The sequence below is a fragment of the Brassica napus genome, chromosome C2, assembly GCF_020379485.1.
Source record: "Brassica napus cultivar Da-Ae chromosome C2, Da-Ae, whole genome shotgun sequence".
NCBI lineage: Eukaryota > Viridiplantae > Streptophyta > Magnoliopsida > Brassicales > Brassicaceae > Brassica > Brassica napus.
Window position 1 is genome coordinate 11,692,466 of NC_063445.1, and position 19,987 is coordinate 11,712,452.

The following is a 19,987-nucleotide window of genomic DNA, read 5'->3' on the forward strand; positions in this document are numbered from 1 at the left end:
TTATGTTATCTTGTTCTTTTGAAATCATATGTCCATTAGTTCAGAGTTTTCATCGGAAATCTTTGGAACTATAAAAGATTCATGTTTTTCCATTTAGCCTGTAGCAAGAAATCGTAATCTCAATCAAGACACCGTTCATAATTCATTAGATCATGTTCAATGCGTGAATGTTGCATTTGAGTTAGTAATATACTACAAGACTTTTGATAAGTTGTCTTTAGAGGAACAAGTCGTTTTTTTTGTTTCCATACAATATATATACATCAAAATAATTATGACACACTTGTTACAAAAGACAATATACAGTAGAAAGTAGTTGTTGTTCGCATCTGAAATTCGGGTGATTGTGAAATGAGCATTGCCCAGCAGAACAAGTGTATAGGTCTGAAGGGTATGCATACACTTTCCTTTGAGTAACAAGTCAACAAAGTTTGCTTTTCTACGTGAACATCGGCGTTCTTATCAACTAGAGCTTTAGCAACATTCAAGTGGCCACGGTCTATAACCCAATGCAACGGTGTCCGGCCTTCACTATCTGAAATTTCACAAGATGGAGACACCGTTAAACTTCAAAACAAATCGAAAACGTTTGTGAGAATGATGTATATAAGGAGAGACTAAGTAACCTCTTGCATTTACTGGTATGCCACTTTCTATGCATTTCAATAGATTCTCCACTTCTCCTTCTCTAGCAAAGGCGTGAATCGCATCAATCTTCCTGTAACACGAAAAAAAAAACACAAGAATGAACAGAGATTCCTCTAAAACTAAATGACATTGATGGCTAACTAAGTGACTCTTCAACTACAAATGGATCCATTCATGTGACTGGTATGATATGAGAATGTGTAGATAAATTGCTTAGAACCTTGCAGCTCATTTCGGATTCTTCTTCGTACACCAATGAGCTAAACACCGGTCCCATGGGTGCTCTAGAGTTGGATCCTGCAGCACCACCACTACGATTCCGTCCTTTCTAAACACCAGAACAATGCTAACAATTCAAAGAACAAAGTTAGAGATAGATCTAAGAAAGGAAACAAATCATCCTTAAAACAGTCCAAAGAGACGAGAAGTAAACAGAAGCGGTAAAAGGAAAACTACCGAGCCACCTTCAACCCAAGCTGGGTACAAGTGAGTCACAAGGTCGATGTACTTCTCCATGGCTTCCTCAGCTGGCATTGCACCCATTTTCTGCCATGCTTGCCTAAACCAAGAAAAAAAAACATTATAACAAGTCTCAGTTAATCAAATTGCATTCCCAAACAATAAAACAGTTATAGAATAACCGTAAAGTACTGACAAAGAACACAACCAAAACTTTAAATACTTTCGCAATGAAAAATTTGAACTTGGTGACACACACATGATTCCAACATGAAGATACGTTTAACCATCTCAACTAAACATAATCAAGCAATCATCTTCACACACAGAAACAGAAACAGAAACAGAGTAAGAATCAAAGAGAGAGAGAGAGATAGGCAAACCACTTAGCACGAGCAGTCATTTTGAGAGCTGAAGGTTGTGGAGCAGTACAAGCTCCTTCTGTAGCAATATTATACAATCCATAAAGCTGAAGCTGCAACTCGTTCGACACTTTCTGCGAAAGCCTATCCGAAGCAGCAGCCGCAACAAAAGCCGTTGCAGCACTGAATGCCTCGTCAAGCTCCGTACTTTCCACACCTTCCCAATCGTCATGGTCTTCATCATCATCGTCTTCATCTTCATAGCCTCTCAAGCTTCCTTGCTAGTCTTTGACTAATTGGTCACAACTTACAACCAATTTTCTTTTTTAACCGCCTGATCAATGTTTGTAATACTTAACAAGTCTCTTGGCTAGGTATAGCTCTTCTGTCTACAGGCACACAGATCATGCAACAAATATAATAGGTGATGTATGACTATGTATGACTATACAAAAGAAAAAAATGGAAATAAGGGAAAACCTGCCTAGGAAATAAAATCAATCTGTCGGTAGTGCAATGTTGTGTTTAAATGTAGTGGACCGCTAAATTAACAACGGATTTGTTGTCATACGAAAAAGGAGAAGCAATGTTTTTATTGAGCGATAGTGTATGTCTTTAGAGTTTAGAGTTTCTTTTTGGGGTTAAAATGTTTTTTTTTTTGAAAGAGGGTTAAAATGTTAAGATTAGAGTTTAGAGTTAAGTCTTACTATCTACTGTGTCCAATGTCCACCACATATGTTATCATGGTTAAGCGATATAAGTTGGTCTAGACTTCATTGGATATATGACACTAAAACAAGCAGTGGTAGCCTGATGCTAAAAAGAGAGACTTGAGATAAGACATAAATCGTCGATTTTTTTATTCAAACTCTGTTAGGAATTAAGTTGATATTGTTTGGCCAGACAAAAATAGAACCATATCTTAAATTTTATTGAAAAACATGAAATCGAACTAGTCGTTGGTAATATTGCCCAAAATTTTGATTAGATTTCGATCCAAAGGTGTAGTACAAAATCACAAACATAATAAACCATTTGTCACTGTTTTATTGCATTTTTGATTGTTTGTTATAAGCTGACTATCTAGCATAAAAATATAAACCATTTATTGCTGACGAAAAAACCATTTAACACTGTTTAATTGCCTTTCTAAGTGATTATTACAAGCTGACTTTCTAAAACATTTTTTTAACACAGTACCTAAAATTTTCTCAATTACTCATGACGTTATATTGTCTAATCGCTAATCAAATTCTCTCAAGCAATACTTTTTGGTTGCAGGGACAAGAGAAGTTGCAGCAATAGTGGCAAAAACGAGCACATTCTTATATTGACAGATTCAAAACGAATAATATCAGTATGTATATACCATCAAAGTTTTGTTCCTTTTTTAACATTTTAAGACACAATCCGCTGGAGAGACACTTTTCTTGAGTCTGAGAACTGTTTTGGACAGAAATGCCCTTGTTCAGAAGAAACGGAAGATGCACTTCTGTTTGGGTAAGTATAAATTGTAACTTGTTTTTCTTATTTCTCTTAATGTTTCATTTACTTTTATTTTAAATTCTAAAATATATAAAACAAAAATAATTATCACATTAAATTATGTATAAAATTTTCTATCTTTTAACATCTATTTTCATATATATATACTAATATATATACAAAAAAAAGTATGGACATGGATACCATAGTGTGGATAATATAGTTATAAATTAATTGTGGACATGGACACAAAACCATATTGATTCATACACTATTTCAGTTTCTGATTAAATAAATATATAATAACCATATAAAAACATGTTTCTTTTTTCTTATTATTTTGATATCCATATATATATATTTTATATTTTAATGTCTAACTAAATTGCTAAATTATAATTTATTTGACATATGTTTTATGGATGTGGACACAATATTTTTTTTTTACAAAATTCTATGTTTTGTTTTCTATTTTTTATTTAAAGATGTATATGACCAAAAAAATTAGTATAACAAAGTGATATATATTTGTTATATAATGATATATACTTTTATTGTTTTATCTAATTTTCTATATATATTTTTTATATATAACTTATAAGAATGTATGGATATGGATGATAAAAGTGTGAACGTAAGATATGTGGACATGGATATAAATGTGTAAAAGAGAATATCTAGACATATTTGTATGACACACAAGTTGTATCCACATCAAAGTTTCTGAAAGAGATCATGTTAAATGATGTCCATTATCGATTATTTGTGAGCTAGTAGGTGTGGACATGGATTAGGATATGTTTATATGGACATAGTAATCATGAAGAACATAATTGCATAAAACATGTCTGTGGTGTATACTTAAAAATTTTGATACTAATTAGAATACAAATCTGCACATTTAAAAATTAAGGGTGAAAACAAATACTTACATAAATATAAGGACCAAATATGTAAATTCATCATTCTTATTGAAGATTAATATTTTTCTCTTTAGTTTAAGATTAATTTTATATATTTTAGAATTATGTTAAAATTGCATGGACATAAGAACTAGACGGAAAAATGTGGACATGTACATAAATAGTCAAATAAGTAAACAAAAAAGATGCGAACATGAACATAAAAATTCAAATACGTAAAAGTAGTTTAGGTTGTAGTTAGTTTAAAATTATATTTACCCCCATCATGTTTAAGTGATTATTATTTCATTTTCTAATTTGTAAATAAATATATAATAAATGTATAAAAGTCTAAAAAAAAATTTCTTGTTGTTTTGATATCCACACACACATATATATATTTATAAATGTCTTTTTATATTGAACACAAATTATGTGGACATGGATGATAGAAATATGGACATTAAAGATGTGGACATGGACATAAATGTGTGAACAAAAAGACAGACATGTTCATATGATGGTTCATGTGCTTTTGCGGAAAGTTTAGGTGGATGAATGTTTGATCTGTGAGCAATATGCGTGGACATGTCATAGACAGAGGCTCATGTGGATGGGTGTGAATGAGGCTCAAGAACACTATAAATGAAGCATGGTAACTAGCAAGCACATAAATGTGAGGGATGATTATCAAAATAAAGACAAATTTTTATTTTTCAAACAACAAATAGGTTCCTGGTTCAATGTACACACAAAGCAATGGACTTTAATCACCCAAACATCATGCCAAAGAACAAAACCAGAAACATATTCTTCTCTTACCTTCTCAATCTTCTCAAAAGAATCAGCTTTTCTTGGAAGCCATCCGTGTTTATAGCATCAACGCAGACTTCAGACAACAACGGTGGACAGAGAAGTAAGGAGCCTCCCAAGCAAGACTATATCCGGTGAGCCGGAACATGGACAGTGTACATCCGACCCTACAACCCACACGAGGAGGAGCACATCAGAGACTTTTCCGATCTCGTCACGGAGCACGAAAGATCTAGGGACAGAGCTCGAGCAAGTACCGGAGACCCAAGACCTGAACTTAGACACCGTTCTTGAGCAAGAGGAGAGCAGAGGAACCGGAGACCACCACGCACCGGAGGAGAAACCAACGACACGGAACGACGAACTCCCAGATCACTACAATTGCGTAGGAGAGACCAATCGAAGAGGACATCAATTGAAAGAAGAGAAAGCGAGATAATCTCTCACGGAGGCGGTGAGATAAACCGGCAGTGGGAGAGGAAGATCAATCGTCGAAAACGAACAGGGCGTTGAGGGTCCTCGTCGGCTCTTCTCTAAGACACGACAGATGCTTTTGATACCATTACTTGTCATTGCCAAGAACTAGAAGTAGAGGGAGAAGAAGATGCTTCTATGGCTCCATCATCCGGAAAAGCTCTAGTGACGCAGCTGATTGTCTTGTGATGAGAACAGAGCTTGTTTCTCGCCGTATGATATAACGAGTCTACAAAACTCTAATATTGAGTTGATTTGAGAGGAACCCACACAATTTTCGAAATTAGGGTTCATAAAATTGGGAAAGTGATTTTGAAAAATTGTCTCGAAACAGGAGAGATAATAAGATAAACGAGATTTGTATTTTTTTATTTGTTTGGACTGACGAAAGCTCAGTTTTTTATTTTATTAGACTGTATATTTGAGCGGATTGTTTTAGTTAGAAAAGAGTCAGAAGTGAATCAAAACTTAGTTAAGGATATAAATGACAAAAGACATAGAGAATGTGTGTGACCAGCAACAAGTGTCCCAAGATGTAAATCGAAAGTGGAAATGTGTCCCACAGCGTAAATTTTTCTGAAATGTGTTGTTGTTTAAGACTTTGGGTGTGCTGGACTGTATCTTAGACAATAGAAATGGCCCACTACTGATTACTACGATATTTCTCAACTCTATTTTTATCCTCAAAGTGACTTGTCCTATTCCTCTTCGATGTTTTAGCTATTTCTATGACTTTTATTCAAACTTCCTCTTTTTTGTTGGTAACGGAAGATAGACTATGGCTCATTTGATTGAATTTCACATGAGAATGCCATCACAATTCCTATTAAAGGTAACAACAGATTTGTTCAGTGACTGACATTACTTATCAAATAATATTTTTATGTTTCTAACTGTTTAAAGAAGAATTGTTCAATTTTTTATTTTTAAAGTATGCATATTTTATCAGTTAATAATGATAAATTACAAACTTAAAAACTGATGTTATCAAATTAATACTAGTTTTAATCACCGAAAATAATCAATTTTAATATGTAAATTGTGTTAGTTAAGATATGATAATATCAAATCAGAATAGAATCAGTATATTCTTGTATAGGATAGATACGATGGATATGATTCTCCTGTATAAATATTGTACTCTGATCAATGGAAATATCATAGAGTCTTGTACACTTTCATGGTATCAGAAGCTTAAAAGATCTTGCCCCCCCCCCCTCCTCCCTCTTTTCGTTTTTTTTTTCTTCTCTTCAATCTCTTCTTCTCCTTTTCTTCTCTGCGATTTATCGCGATGGCCAATCCCACACCTTTCACTAATTCTGCCGATAAACCTTGGGGCATAAGTCAAATCAGAGCCTACATTCCCATTGTGCTCAATCTTGACAAAATGAATTACGATGTGTGGAGAGAGATCTTCGAGACACACTGTCTCACGTTCGGAGTTTTAGATCATCTTGACGGCTCATCTACGCCTACCCCTGAAACCGAGAAGACATGGAAGGAACGTGATGGGCTTGTCAAAATGTGGATCTATGGCACCATCACAGACTCTCTTGTCGAAACCATCCTCATTCCCAAAAGTACGGCTCGTGATCTATGGAACGTATTGGAGAACCTGTTCCGTGATAACAAAGAAACCAGAGCCTTACAACTAGAGAACGAGCTATGCACCATCACAATTGGTGATCTGTCTGTCCAGGAGTACTTCCGCAAACTCAAATCACTTTCTGACCTATTGGCAAACGTCAATTCTCCGGTAACGGATCGTCAACTTGTCATGCACTGCCTAAATGGACTCAATGACAAGTTTGATGGCATTCATAATGTCATTCGACATTGCAGCCCATTTCCGAGCTTCCACACGACTCGTTCCATGCTCCTTGCTGAGGAAGAAAGGGTCACGAAACATTCGCGTCCTGCTGTCTCTCACACAGACACGACTTCATCTCCTCAGGTGTTGTATGCTGATGGCAACTCCTCTGGTTCTGGCTCTCAGAATCGTCAATCAAATAATCACACAAACAGAGGAAACTACAATCGCCACCGGAACAACAACAACAGTCGCGGTGGAGGCCGATCAAATCGGGGACGGGGACGCCATAACAACACCAACTCGGGATCATCACAGTTTTCACTACCTCCATCGACCTATGGTCAACTTTAATGGCCATGTCCCTACTATCCTGGAGCTCCGCCTGCAATGTCCTATCCGTTCCCGCACACACAGCTTCCTCCATCGCAGGTGCAACAGCGTCCTAGTGCTGGCATACTCGGGCCATATCCACAACAGAACTCCCGAGTCTCACGTAGCTCAAGGAGTGGCGACTCCAACGTTCATCCCTCAGGCTCTTGCTCATGCCTTCAACACAATGAGCCTTCAGGATCCAGCGACCACGCCTTGGTACATGGATAGTGGAGCAACAAACCACATCACGGCTGATCAAGGTACCCTCTCTTCTGTTTTTAATATGAGCATGACTCCTTCTATTTGTGTAGGTGATGGGTCCCTCGCTCCTGTTACACGGATGGGTAACGCTGTGCTCCCTTTTTCCTCTCCTCCTCTTCATCTTAAAAATGTTCTTGTTTGCCCGTCTATTATCAAAAACCTCATCTCTGTCCGACAATTTGTCACAGAAAACAAATGTTCTATTGAGTTTGACCCATTTGGTTTCTCTGTTAAGGATCTATGCACCAGGAGGAATCTGCTCCGATGTGATAGTTCGGGTCCTCTCTACTCGGTGACACCATCCACCTCGCCTCTTCCACTTGCTCTCACCGCCGGTGTTCCCTTTGGCACCGGCGCCTTGGTCATCCCGGTAGCTCCATAAATCGTTCTTTGTTTTCTTTGGGGTTTTCTAATAAAATTGCCGACTTGACAACTATGTGTCATGCGTGCAAATTGGGTAAACACACTCGTCTTCCCTTTGTGTCTGCTTCTACTATTGTTACTGAACCATTTGAGATAATTCAATCTGACATTTGGACTTCTCCTGTGTCTAGTAATTCTGGTTTTAAATATTATCTCTTGTTCTTGGATCATTACACACACTACATTTGGGTTTATCCATTAAAGCGGAAAAGTGAAACATTTTCAAAATTTCTGCACTTTTCAGCATATGTTCAAACACAATTTCATAAATCTATTCGAGCTTTGCAGTGTGATAACGGTGGCGAGTATACAAGTCGAGCATTCCTTGATCACTTGGCGACCACCGGGGTTAACATTCGCTTCTCGTGTCCGCATATGTCTCAACAGAACGGACGCTCAGAGCGGATGCTTCGCACCATCAATAATCTTGTTCGCACTCTTCTCATTAAAGCGAACATGCCACTCTCATTTTTGGTAGAGGCACTTCACACTGCAGTCTACACACTTAATCTCTTACCTTCTTCCTCTATTCGAAATGCCATTCCATTTACTTGTCTCTTTCATAATCCTGTCTCTTACTCTCATTTACGCGTTTTTGGTTGCTTGTGTTACCCAAATACGGCATCAACTTCGCCACACAAGCTTGCTCCTCGGTCTATGGCTTGTGTCTTTTTGGGATACCCTGCAAATCATCGAGGCTACAGGTGCTTGGTTCTTGCTACACGCAAGGTTGTTATATCTCGCCATGTCACCTTCGTTGAGAACATATTTCCTTTCTCAGGTATTCCCTCTATCTCTGTTTTTCCGCCTTCTTCACCTCACCCTCCTCCACTTACACCACCAGCCATTATACCTCCTCCGTCCATTCCCACCCTGGTGAATGATACTCTTCCGCCACCAGCATCATCGAACATTCATCCGATGGTGACTAGGAGCAAAACGGGTATCACTAAGCCTCGGGTACCCTTATGCCTTCATACAAACACTATTTCTCCTATTCCTTTGTCTCATGTACAGGCAGCGCGGGACCCTAACTGGAATGGATCTATGAATGAGGAACATGATGCTCTTATTAAACGCGGAACGTGGACACTGGTACCACGCCCGCCGAACACTAACATTATTCGGTCTATGTGGTTGTATTGTCATAAGTTTAATGCAGACGGCACACACAAGAGGTACAAATCGCGTCTGGTGGCAAATGGAAAATCGCAGCAACCAGGCATTGATTGCGAGGAGACGTTCAGCCCGGTTGTCAAACCAGCCACAATCAGATCAGTTCTCCATATTGCGCTCGCTAAAGACTGGCCCTTACGACAGTTCGATGTGAAGAATGCCTTTCTCCACGGCGATCTTAAGGAAACAGTCTACATGCACCAGCCCCCTGGCTTTGTCGACAAGTCTAAACAAGATCGTGTGTGCTTACTAAAACGCTCCCTATACGGCCTCAAGCAGGCGCCTCGTACATGGTACACACGGTTTTCTACGGTTGTCAAGAGTATTGGTTTTGTTCCCACTCGCTCTGACTCGTCTCTATTCGTCATCAATCGCGGTCTGACATGGCCTATCTCCTGCTCTACGTCGACGACATAATACTAACGGCATCAAACTCACCCCTTCTTCAGCGAATCACATCAGCTCTGTCGTCTGCATTCGACCTCACTGATCTTGGTAGATTACACCATTTTCTTGGTATTGCAGTCACATATAATGAGTCGGGGATGTTCCTCAGCCAACACAATTATGCCGCTGACATTCTCCATCGAGCGGCAATGACAAATTTCAACCCATGTCTCACTCCGGTAGACACCAAAGCCAAACTGGCTCCTGACGATGGCAAACCTATAGCAGACCCTACTCTCTACCGTAGTCTGGCTGGCGCGTTGCAGTACCTGACCTTCACTCGTCCGGACATTGCGTTTGCTGTTCAACAAGTGTGCTTGTTTTTGAACGATCCTAGAGAGGCACACTTCCTGGCTCTCAAGCGCATCCTCCGGTATCTTAAAGGGACACTTAAGCATGGACTCCAGCTCAATAAATCTTCCATCATTGATCTTGTTGCCTACTCCGATGCTGACTGGGCTGGCTGTCCGTCTACGCGCAGATCAACGTCTGGATATTGTGTGTTCCTTGTTGATAGTCTCATCTCTTGGTCTTCTAAACGCCAGGACACTGTCTCTCGATCCAGTGCAGAGGCTGAATACCGTGGAGTCGCAAATGCAGTGGCCGAGACCACCTGGCTCCGGAATTTATTCTTCGAGCTTGGTATTCCTCTGGCTAAGGCTACTAACTGTGACAACGTCTCTACGATTTACCTATCGTCTAATCCAGTCAAGCATCAGCGCACCAAACACGTCGAGATCGACATTCATTTTGTGCGCGAACGTGTTTCTCTTGGCCATGTTCGTGTCCTTCATGTACCAACACAACAAAAATATGCGGACATCTTCACCAAGGGATTACCTTCTCCATTGTTCATCGAGTTTCGCTCCAGTCTGAGCATTCGGGAACCTCCGCTCCGACTGCGGGGGAGTGTTAGTTAAGATATGATAATATCAAATCAGAATAGAATCAGTATATTCTTGTATAGGATAGATACGATAGATATGATTCTCCTGTATAAATATTGTACTCTGATCAATGGAAATATCATCGAGTCTTGTACACTTTCAAATTGAAAGTATGTCATATAAGAATGTATGATGTCAGATATGATGTCAGAAAAGGGTTTGGGACATATACGTACAGAAACTCGCTAGAGGTTTCTACCAATAATACTAGTATTGTAAAATATAGAACTTAAACGTATTAAAATGTATAATCATCGGTTCGATCTCGCTGTATCAGTTGAACTTGATGTTTGTTTAAGAACGTTATCATTACTGAAAAAAAAGAATACAAATACAAATACAAACAAACAATCAAAATCGGTCTATCGTTTACGTTTCAAAGGAGAGTGAGTTCAGATGTTTTTCTCCGTAACTTGGCTCTTTGGTAAATTAAAGAGTATGGCATGTGACCTTTACCTCATAGTTCGAGCCAATCAAAATAAGATGGAATCTAAATGAGTAATACAGTTCTCTTATGAAACAGACATGAACCTCTTTTTTGACCCTAAAGACATTACACCATATAATATTCCATGGATGCGCATAAATTTGTTTTTTCTGTTACTAATATGTTTTTTTGTAACTGAGGCTATAGGTTGTATTTTCTAAATAAACTTAAAAATTCTTAATGCAAATACTCCTGTTACTAATATGTTCTTTCATCTATATGTTTTGTTTTGTGAGATCGGCAGTACACAGATACAGCTGGTATGATCTTTCTCGGGTTTTAATGTTTGTACACATATATGTTACTGCGTCGAAATAAAATGAACTTAACTTTTAGCTCAGCTGTTTAAGGTTTCTTATATTTGTTCGAGGTTGAAATATAGTATGTAAAATACTAAGTACTGCATTACAATTTGGGATTACATCGCTAATCGCTACTATAGTACTGTACACATTATTATTCAGAAATCCTAACGGACTAAGTTAAGCAGATTGGTGTCTGTACTTTGGTAAAGCGTTTAATTAAGGTCAACTCTTCCAAAAAATTCTAAAATTGGTTTTTTTTTTGGCTAAATGAATACACAAAAAAATGATCAAAAAATTTCATTAAAGAGATAAAAAGATCTTTATACTTTTACTCTATAGATATATAAATATAAATAAATATTTAAATAAAAATAAAAATGTTTTTTTTATGTTTGAAAAATTCGAATGGAAAGTTTTTTTAAATTTTTTTTTGAAGTTGTATTTTGAAATCCAGAAATTCTTCTTGAAACTATTTTTAGAATTATTAGTTTAAATTTTAAATTTTAATTATTATTATTTGCAAAAATCCTAAACCCACCCCCAAATCCCAACCTCAAATATATATATTATTCTAAGTTTAGAAATATATGTGTTTTTTACCTCTTTAATGAAACTTTTTAGTCATTTTCATCCTTACCTGTCTGCTATATTTATGATAAAAAAAGAGTTTTATACTATCCTATCTTAGGATATTTCTGTTTAATTAATTTGTTAGAAATCCTACTCTGAGTGAACATAAGAAAACTAACGCATTTTAAGCATTACAATTTAGTGGTCATCTCATGGAACTACATATTCACTTTGATGAAACTCCGCTGTGTTTTTAACAAAGCCATATGATGCAGGACTTTTCAAGGGTCCAAGATCAAATCAATATAGTATAAAAGATTGTCGAACCAATCCTAGGTGATTTTAAAGCAAAGGGAATGCAAGTTTATGCTTAAGCTAAGTGCGATCCGGTTTTAAAGATGGTATGAACTAATAACTAATAAGCTAATGCAATAAAGTAATGATCTTTCTTTTTCAATTTGAAGCAAGATGACTCATGGGGCTAGGCATTTGATCTCGGGTGATGTAGATCCAATCTAAGGGTGGCAAGGTATCAATCAAACACTTTCCTTATGCCTAGACACTAAGCTAAACAAGCTCTCTCTCTAGATGAATGTTCTTTTGGTAAAGCAACTCAAGCATCTAATCTCTTAGGTTGAATGTTACTAAAGCAAACATGGAGAACAAGTCCAAAAGCAATCTTAACTCATTTAGCAACTAATCTCTTAGGTAAAGCAAGCTAAAAGCATTGAAGAGTTGGTTCAAGCATTTCACCATACACCTTGTGGGCAAGAAATGCCTAGAGATCCATTTTAGTATGATCAAGACTAAAATAGTATTGAGAACCCACAACAAGCAAGGAAACAAGTAAATCTAATCACCCTTAATCACCCTAGTCCATGAATCCAAGATTAGTCTACTCACTAATAGACATAAATAACTCCAAAACCATGGATGATTCAAGGTTAAACATGATTAGAGAGCAAGATAATCAAGCAAAGATGAAAAAGAAAGATCAAGATTAGATCTTTTTCCCAAAAGTGGCTTTTGATTAGATAGAAAATAAGATATTTCTCCCACTTTGGGATTACAAGAGTATTTATATGTCATTGGTAAACCTAATGGTTTCCATTAAAAAGTCTAAAAAGCCCTTTAAAAACATTAAAATTCGACTAAGGCAAAGATTCGACCGGGGTTGAAATCGCCAACTCCAACCCGAGTCACTCTCCCGCGTTGGACCGTCGTTGAAACTCTTTTGTCATGCGCGCGGGTAGGCGAACCCGCGTGCCCCAACCCGCTTCAAGCCGTCGATAGCTTCTCTTCGTGCGCGCGGCAAGGCTGTCCCGCGTGCCTTCAACCCGAGTCGAGACGTCGACGCATTTTCCTCCTCGTGCGCATGGGTTCACGATCCCGCGAGCCTTCAACCCGCGTCGTCGAGCTTCATCTCCTCCGTCGTGGCCGAGACTTCAATCGTCGTCGCGACGCGCCTCCACGATTCACGCCGTCATCATCATCATTCTGTGGCTGTGCTCAGAATCACCGTCTTGGTCTCAGATCGAGCCGTGACAGCTTGTCATGAAGCCCTGGAGTGCTTCTCCTTCGCCGCAACGTCGCCGGAACCGGCCATAGCCGTTGGCGCTCGTGGAGGTCTCAACTTCAGGCTTCGTCGTCACTGGCTCACGACCTCTCTATTTCCACGTCATGGCCATGCTCTTCGTCGTGCTCTCAGCCTCGCCGTCGGCTCCGGATCGACCAAGAGAAAGCTCGTTCTCTCCAATGGTGATTTCTTCAGAAATTGCAAAACAGGTCCCCGGGGTTCTGATAATTCATGAATTTGCTCCAAACCTTTGGATTGTGCACAAAGGACCTCCCGAATTGACCCATAAACTTTCAATGGAACATTCATACCCCCTCGTATTTGCAGAATGATCCCCGAGCTTTTGATGACTTCGTTTCTGACCCCGGACTTCTTAAATTGCAGAAATGACCTTGCGAATTGGCCCAAAACTCACAATTGTGCTTTCCAAACCCTGTTAAATGCAAATGGACAAATGTATGCAATATATACACCTAAATGCAGTCTAGGATGATCATAATAATGTAAATTATGAATCTGAAACTCATCAAAATCTCTAGATATCACCACACCAATCTTTAACTAATATCCGATATAACAGAAAATAAGCCCTATGTATGTCAAGAAAATAAGATGATAATAGTTAATTAATTCATGGTTTAGTATTATAATGAAAACTAGTCTCTAGCTGATTTAAAAAGTGTTATTTGGGTTACGGGATGATGATCGCTCTCTGGTTCAATATAGTAACAAACAAAACAGTTACTTTATGCCATGCGTTGATAGTTACTATTATATGTTTGCATATGATGATCGCTCTCTGGTTACTACACAGATGATGATCGCTCTCTGGTTCAATATAGTAACAAACAAAACAGTTACTAATGCTCATAATGGGCAATAAGTTACAAACGAAAATTAGTATATTACACAAAGCCTCTCATCTCATCTGCACATCTTTTCCCACTAGCTGTCACACAATTAGATGTCACAAAGCCTCTCATCTCATCCAACTAGTAACTTTGAGAAATATAAATTGGGCCTTTTGATTTTCTGTTGGGCTTCCTTAAGCTTTCATTAGAGCAGGATTAACCCTGTCTCTTAGATAGGTATCTTAGCACTATTGTGATTTTAAAAAAAAAATTGCAATTAACACAAGGGACGTCTCTTGATTAAGAGAATCAAGAACCGTGTGTTAGAGGACAGGTGTAAAAAAAAAGTCCATGTCTTTCGTTTCTTTCTCTTCTCTTCCTCTCTGTCTCTCCCGATGATCTCATCTTTGATTGATCGATCCTTTCTTATTCACTAGGGATTGTACGACACCGAAGCAGCGATTCTTTCTCTGTTTGTACCTTTCCTTCGATATAACCGAACGATTTGTTAATCGTGGTTTGTGGAACTGAAGAGAGAGAGAGAGAGAAACGTTTGGAGTCTGCGTGAAAGGAGCAGGTGTTGTTGATAGGAAGATAACGATTGGAGTCTGCGTCATGGATAGACAACAAGCGTTTGGCGAATTTGAGGTATGATTGATCGGCCAATTTTGTGATTCCAGATTATGTTTCTTTTTGTCTTTGCGGATTCTATGGTGTATTCTCCCTTTTACTTGTCATATGCGATCTCATGGAACCTTTTTGATACCACCTTTTTTTTTACTAGATCATACATTTTGGGGACAAAGGCCTTCAGTTCTCAACTCTGCTCCTTTATCAAGAGTGCACAATGACATGGAGACACAAATTCATCTCATTGAGCAAGAAGCCTATAGCTCAATACTCCGTGCATTTAAAGCCCAGTCTGATGCTATCACTTGGGTACTTATTCTACTTCTCTTGTTCATTACCAACTCCATGCTTATGTAACTTACCCATCTAAGAGATAAAAAAAAAAAAATCAGGAGAATGGGTAAATCTTAAAGAGGTAATAAATAGATGGTTAAAATAGTGATACGACATATCTGAACGATGGAAGAGAGACGAGATGAATCATTATCTTCAGAACTTGCGGAAAGGGTTAAGTTACTTTCTGTTGAATCTCAAGGTGAAGGTTTGAGTAGGGAGTCTCCTAGGAGTGTTGATCAGGATGTCTCTCCAGGTCAAAGAGCATCACAGCTTCTTTGGGATACTGGAATGCTTTGTGAACCCATTCCTAATGGTTTCTACTCAGTTGTTCCGATGAGCAATTTTTATTTTTCTTATTTAGGAAGATGCTGCTTCTAATGTGATTTTGTTTTTGGCTGCAGGACAAGAGAGTAAAGGAACTATATAATAGACTACCTACTCCGAATGAGCTTCATGTTTTGGGAGAGGAAGGTGTCAGAATTGAAGTCATTCTTGTTGATTTTCAGAAGGATAAGAAGCTCGCCATGCTAAAACAGTTGATCACCACACTTGTCAGTGGCTCAAATCCTGCTTCGGTGATCAAGAAAATAGCTGGAACGGTAGGAATCCTCTTAAATGACTTTTCTCTCTTTGTTAAAGGTTTGCTTTGCATGTTCTCAGGCGTTTATTCATCCTCCTTAAACAGGTGTCTGACTTTTACAAGCGTCCTACACTGGAGAGCCCTTCAAAGCTTGCTCTGGAGGAAAATGCCTTCTTGTTTGAAAACCATGGTGCTCAGTTGCTTGTCCAAATTAAGCGTGGGTGCTGTCGAGCTCCGGCAATTTTGTTCAAAGTTTTAGCTGATACTGTAGGACTTGAGAGTCGGCTGGTGGTGGTGAGCCTCAACTGCTGCTGTTTCAGTTTTCTTGTTTCCTCTAATTATGTGCTATTTCTCTCTTACAAATCAACCTTCTCGTTTGATTCATATGATCAGGGTCTGCCTAATGATGGGACTGTAGATTGCATGGACTCTAACAAACACATGTCTGTTATAAAGAGGTAATAAAGATATTAAAGAGGTAATGAAGATATTATTACAGTGATACACGTCCATGAGAAGGCTTGTCAGTTATTACACTATCAGTAATAAGAGATTGATTAGTTTTGACTTTGTTCACTGCCACTCTAGTATAGTCAATGAATGATGATGAATTTCTTCATTTGATTAATAATTTTATAATTGTATAACTGTACTATTACAAGTGCTAAAATCTATATTTTCTCAAGAGCTCAATCTCGTTCTTGGATTCTGATTGCTCTTTGTGTATATATTATCAGTTTCTTTCCTCATATGTAAAGCTACCATTTCGATGACAGAGCTATTCAAGATCCAAGGAGAGATGCTTCCTGCTGTTACAGCCATCACCATCCTCTTGGCAACTTCTTTCCCTGATTTCTTCAACTCTCTCGCAGCTTCTGCTGAAACCATCTCTCTCCCTCTCATGCAGGTATACTTTATTAGACACTATCCATTATAAACCATCAATCATTTCTGAATCTTTGTATTTGTTTGGATTTTTTTTTAAGAACCCTTAACTAAGAGACTAGCATTGGAGCACAAAAATGTTGGTGTCTCTTAACTAAGTTCTTAACTAACATTTATTATTAAAAAAATCATTAAGAGACCCTAATGGGGTTGTAGAATTAATCATGCTCTTAGGTCCAAGATCGTTAGACATATATATATATATATCACAAACAACTTCCCTTTTATCTTCTCCAAGCAAGCACCTTTCTTAACGTCCGAGCAAGAAAAAAAAACCAGAGAGAGAAAAAAAATGATTTCGTTTCTTAAAATGTCCTTTCCAAGCCAAGGGTGATTGTTGGAGTTGGTGTTAGTGTGGGAGTCGTTGGTACAACCTTTGCTTTCGCCCAAAACTGGTCATAAAGAGCACAAAAAGCGGCAAAGAGGGAGAAAGCAAATCGTGAGCAGGCTGAGAAAGTGAACAACAAAACCCTTGCCAGAGAATGGAACAAAGACTTCAACAGGAGACAGCAAGAGAATAAGCACGGCCCCTTTGTGGTGCCGGACAGGAAGAAAAAGAGGACCAAACCGGCGAACTGGGGTCAAAAACCCAAACCCAACGAGGAAGCTGAGCCGGTGAAGGAGGAGAAGGCTCCACAAGTGATTCCGGTGGTGACGAAGGAGAAGGCTCCGTCAGTGGCTGATACCGTGGTGATGAAGTCTCCCGCCAAAGAGAACACTCCGCAAGTGATTCCGGTGGCGACGGAGGAGGAGAAGGCTCCGCCAGTGGCTGATCCCTTGGAGGAGTCTCCCGCCGAAGAGAACGCTCCGGTGGCGACGATGGAAGAGAAGGTTTCGGTGGTGAAGAAGGAGGTTTGACGCTCCGGTGGCGACGATGGAAGAGAAGGTTCCGGTGGTGAAGAAGGAGGTTTGACGTTTATCTCTTTTCTTTTAAATTTCATATATAATGAGGAGGATTCATGAAATATAATATTTTAATCTCATATTATCTAAGGAATATTATGCATTTTCTGCTTCTATTTCATTTAAATTATTCCTCGTTCTTTCTTTCGGATGTGATATCTTTCATTTAAATGGACACATTTGAATTAGGAGGCTGAGGAAGAGGCTCCGGTGGCGACGAAAAAGAAGGAGGTGGAAGAAGAGGCTCCGGCGGTGGCGACGAAGGAGGAAGAGGCTCCGGCAGCGACTTCGACTTCGACGGTGACTTAGGCGGTGATTCCGGCGGCGACAGACACTCCTACGATGTGAAGAACACACAACGTACGGTCTTTTTTATTAAATAATCATTAATAAGTGAACGAGTAGTAAAGTAAAGATATGTACGTACAATATGCCGCGTCTCATCAGAGACTGTGTCCGGTGGTTTCATCATTTCCCTTTTTAACTTATTATCTCTCTTTCTTAATTTAAGTGTGTTTATTTGCATGGTTTATTTTAATATTTGGTTTAATGTTTGAATACTTATGTTTAAACTTCATATTTGTGTGAGGATCTTATGACTACTTGGTTGCTTCTAAAACTTATCTTCATGAAGCATATTAAAGCTTATCTTCTAAAACTCTATAATAAATATTTATTCTTGACTACTCTTAAATGACAAAATGCATTTTTAGTATTTTTGTGAGGAGACTATGCATTTTCTAGTATTTATAAATATTGATGTGCAAGTTATACTATCCAATATTGCTGAACCTGAAATGGTGCAATGCTAAAAATAAAACCATATATGTTTGCTGTCGAATGTCACTTATATGGCCAATCTAAAGAGATTAAATAACATTAGTACTTTAATTTACGTTCATAAATTTTATTAGTTACAATAAAAATTATTTTTATAATAGATTTAAATCAATTGGATTTTTTTATATATATATATATATATATTAATAATATTTTATGAAGATTAATAAATAGAAATTCTCTAGCATAGTCTTTTCACAAAATATCCATCAATGAAGAAAATGACCAAAATAAGTTTTATTAAAAAGTAAAAATGTATTTTTATCCTAGGGTTGACTAATCTAGACTTAGGGTTTAAAGTTAAGGGGTGGGGTTTTGGGGATAGGGTTTCAAATTTTTTTTAAAAAAATTAAAATTAAAATTTTTAAAATAAAAAATAGCTATTTTGGTCATTTTTTTTAAGGTCTATTTTTGTGACAAAAACTTTAAAAAACTATTTGATAGAATTGTCCATTAATAAATGACATATTTATTTTCATATTTAATATTTAAAATCATAAACGAGAAATTTTGTTAACTAGAATTGTATTCACTCGAATGGAGAAAAAACTCATATAACATAGTCTATTTAGGAATATCCCTGAAATCTCTACGTTTCCGGTTTGGCCAACTTGAAGAATGTTCTTGATTGTTGCTACTCAAGATTAGGAATAAGTTATGTTGCTTCAGGACTTGGAGAACTTATTCTTACGCATAAACCCCGACTTGATCCTACTAGTATGGGTGAAGCAAAGGTTTTAGTTGAGATAGAGCTGGATAGAGACTTTCCAAAGCTTATTGCCCTGGATGATAAACAAGGTAACATCTTTCTTGTTAATGTTGAGTATACATGGATTCCATCTATGTGTGAGAGGTGTGGTAATCTAGGGCACAAAGTGAAGAGATGTTTCCTACCTTCTACAACTGCTCAGGTCGCTGCCCCTTCTATAGACACATGTTCTGAGGTCCCTGTAGTGGATATTGATATCCTTCAGCAAAAGGATAATGTTGACTCATCTTCAGCAGCAATCCATCAAAAAGAAATACATCCCAATGCAAAGCTCTCTCTTCCAACTCCAGATTGTAGTGCCCCTGAGCCTTAGAAGCATATTACAGAGATTGAAGGTCTCGTATATGAACTTGGAATCACTCCGGCTTTGCAACCTACTTTAGAGCAGGAGAACTCCACTGCTTCGCCAAACTCTGTCACCACTTTACCCATATTAGTAGATTCACAATCTACTCCCATTACAACACCTATTATGGAGTCTCCTCCATCAATCATTACCAACACTAAGGTTTGTGAAACTTTAGTTGTTGATCCCTTAACCACATCATCTAACCCTTGCGCATTTGAGAATCCTTCTCGGTTCGAAGTGTTAAGTGATGTAGATGAAGTTGTG

At 38.1% G+C, this 19,987-nt stretch overlaps 2 protein-coding genes and 2 long non-coding RNA genes across 8 annotated transcripts; 2 read left to right on the forward strand and 2 right to left on the reverse strand.

Annotated features, from left to right (window-relative positions):
• Nucleotides 1-269: 269 nt before the first annotated feature.
• Nucleotides 270-995, reverse strand: LOC125581254. The gene is made up of 3 exons (XR_007318946.1): nt 869-995; nt 627-718; nt 270-535 (listed from the first exon to the last, which is right to left on the reverse strand). It is a non-coding gene; the product is annotated as an uncharacterized LOC125581254 (long non-coding RNA).
• A 3,548-nt stretch (nt 996-4,543) lies between these two features.
• Nucleotides 4,544-5,608, reverse strand: LOC106422349. The gene is made up of 2 exons (XR_007318945.1): nt 4,927-5,608; nt 4,544-4,836 (listed from the first exon to the last, which is right to left on the reverse strand). It is a non-coding gene; the product is annotated as an uncharacterized LOC106422349 (long non-coding RNA).
• A 9,025-nt stretch (nt 5,609-14,633) lies between these two features.
• Nucleotides 14,634-18,384, forward strand: LOC125581253. 5 transcript variants are annotated; one of them, XR_007318942.1, is made up of 8 exons: nt 14,634-15,019; nt 15,156-15,310; nt 15,739-15,936; nt 16,023-16,211; nt 16,311-16,375; nt 16,694-16,824; nt 17,187-17,769; nt 17,955-18,384. XR_007318942.1 is itself a non-coding variant. In XM_048746342.1 (6 exons), the coding sequence occupies exons 2-6, from the start codon at nt 15,224-15,226 to the stop codon at nt 16,767-16,769; spliced, it is 615 nt and encodes a 204-aa protein (XP_048602299.1). In that variant the 5' UTR covers nt 14,636-15,019; nt 15,156-15,223; the 3' UTR covers nt 16,770-17,868. The 5 variants fall into 5 exon arrangements, 1 of the variants encoding a protein (XP_048602299.1); XR_007318941.1 differs by having other exon boundaries at nt 14,636-15,019; nt 16,694-17,769; XR_007318943.1 differs by having other exon boundaries at nt 14,636-15,019; nt 16,694-17,714.
• Nucleotides 18,385-19,324: 940 nt separating this feature from the next.
• LOC106355503 lies at nt 19,325-19,687 on the forward strand. Its single transcript, XM_048748744.1, has one exon. It carries the CDS (start codon nt 19,325-19,327, stop codon nt 19,685-19,687), a length of 363 nt encoding a protein of 120 aa, XP_048604701.1.
• Nucleotides 19,688-19,987: the final 300 nt, after the last annotated feature.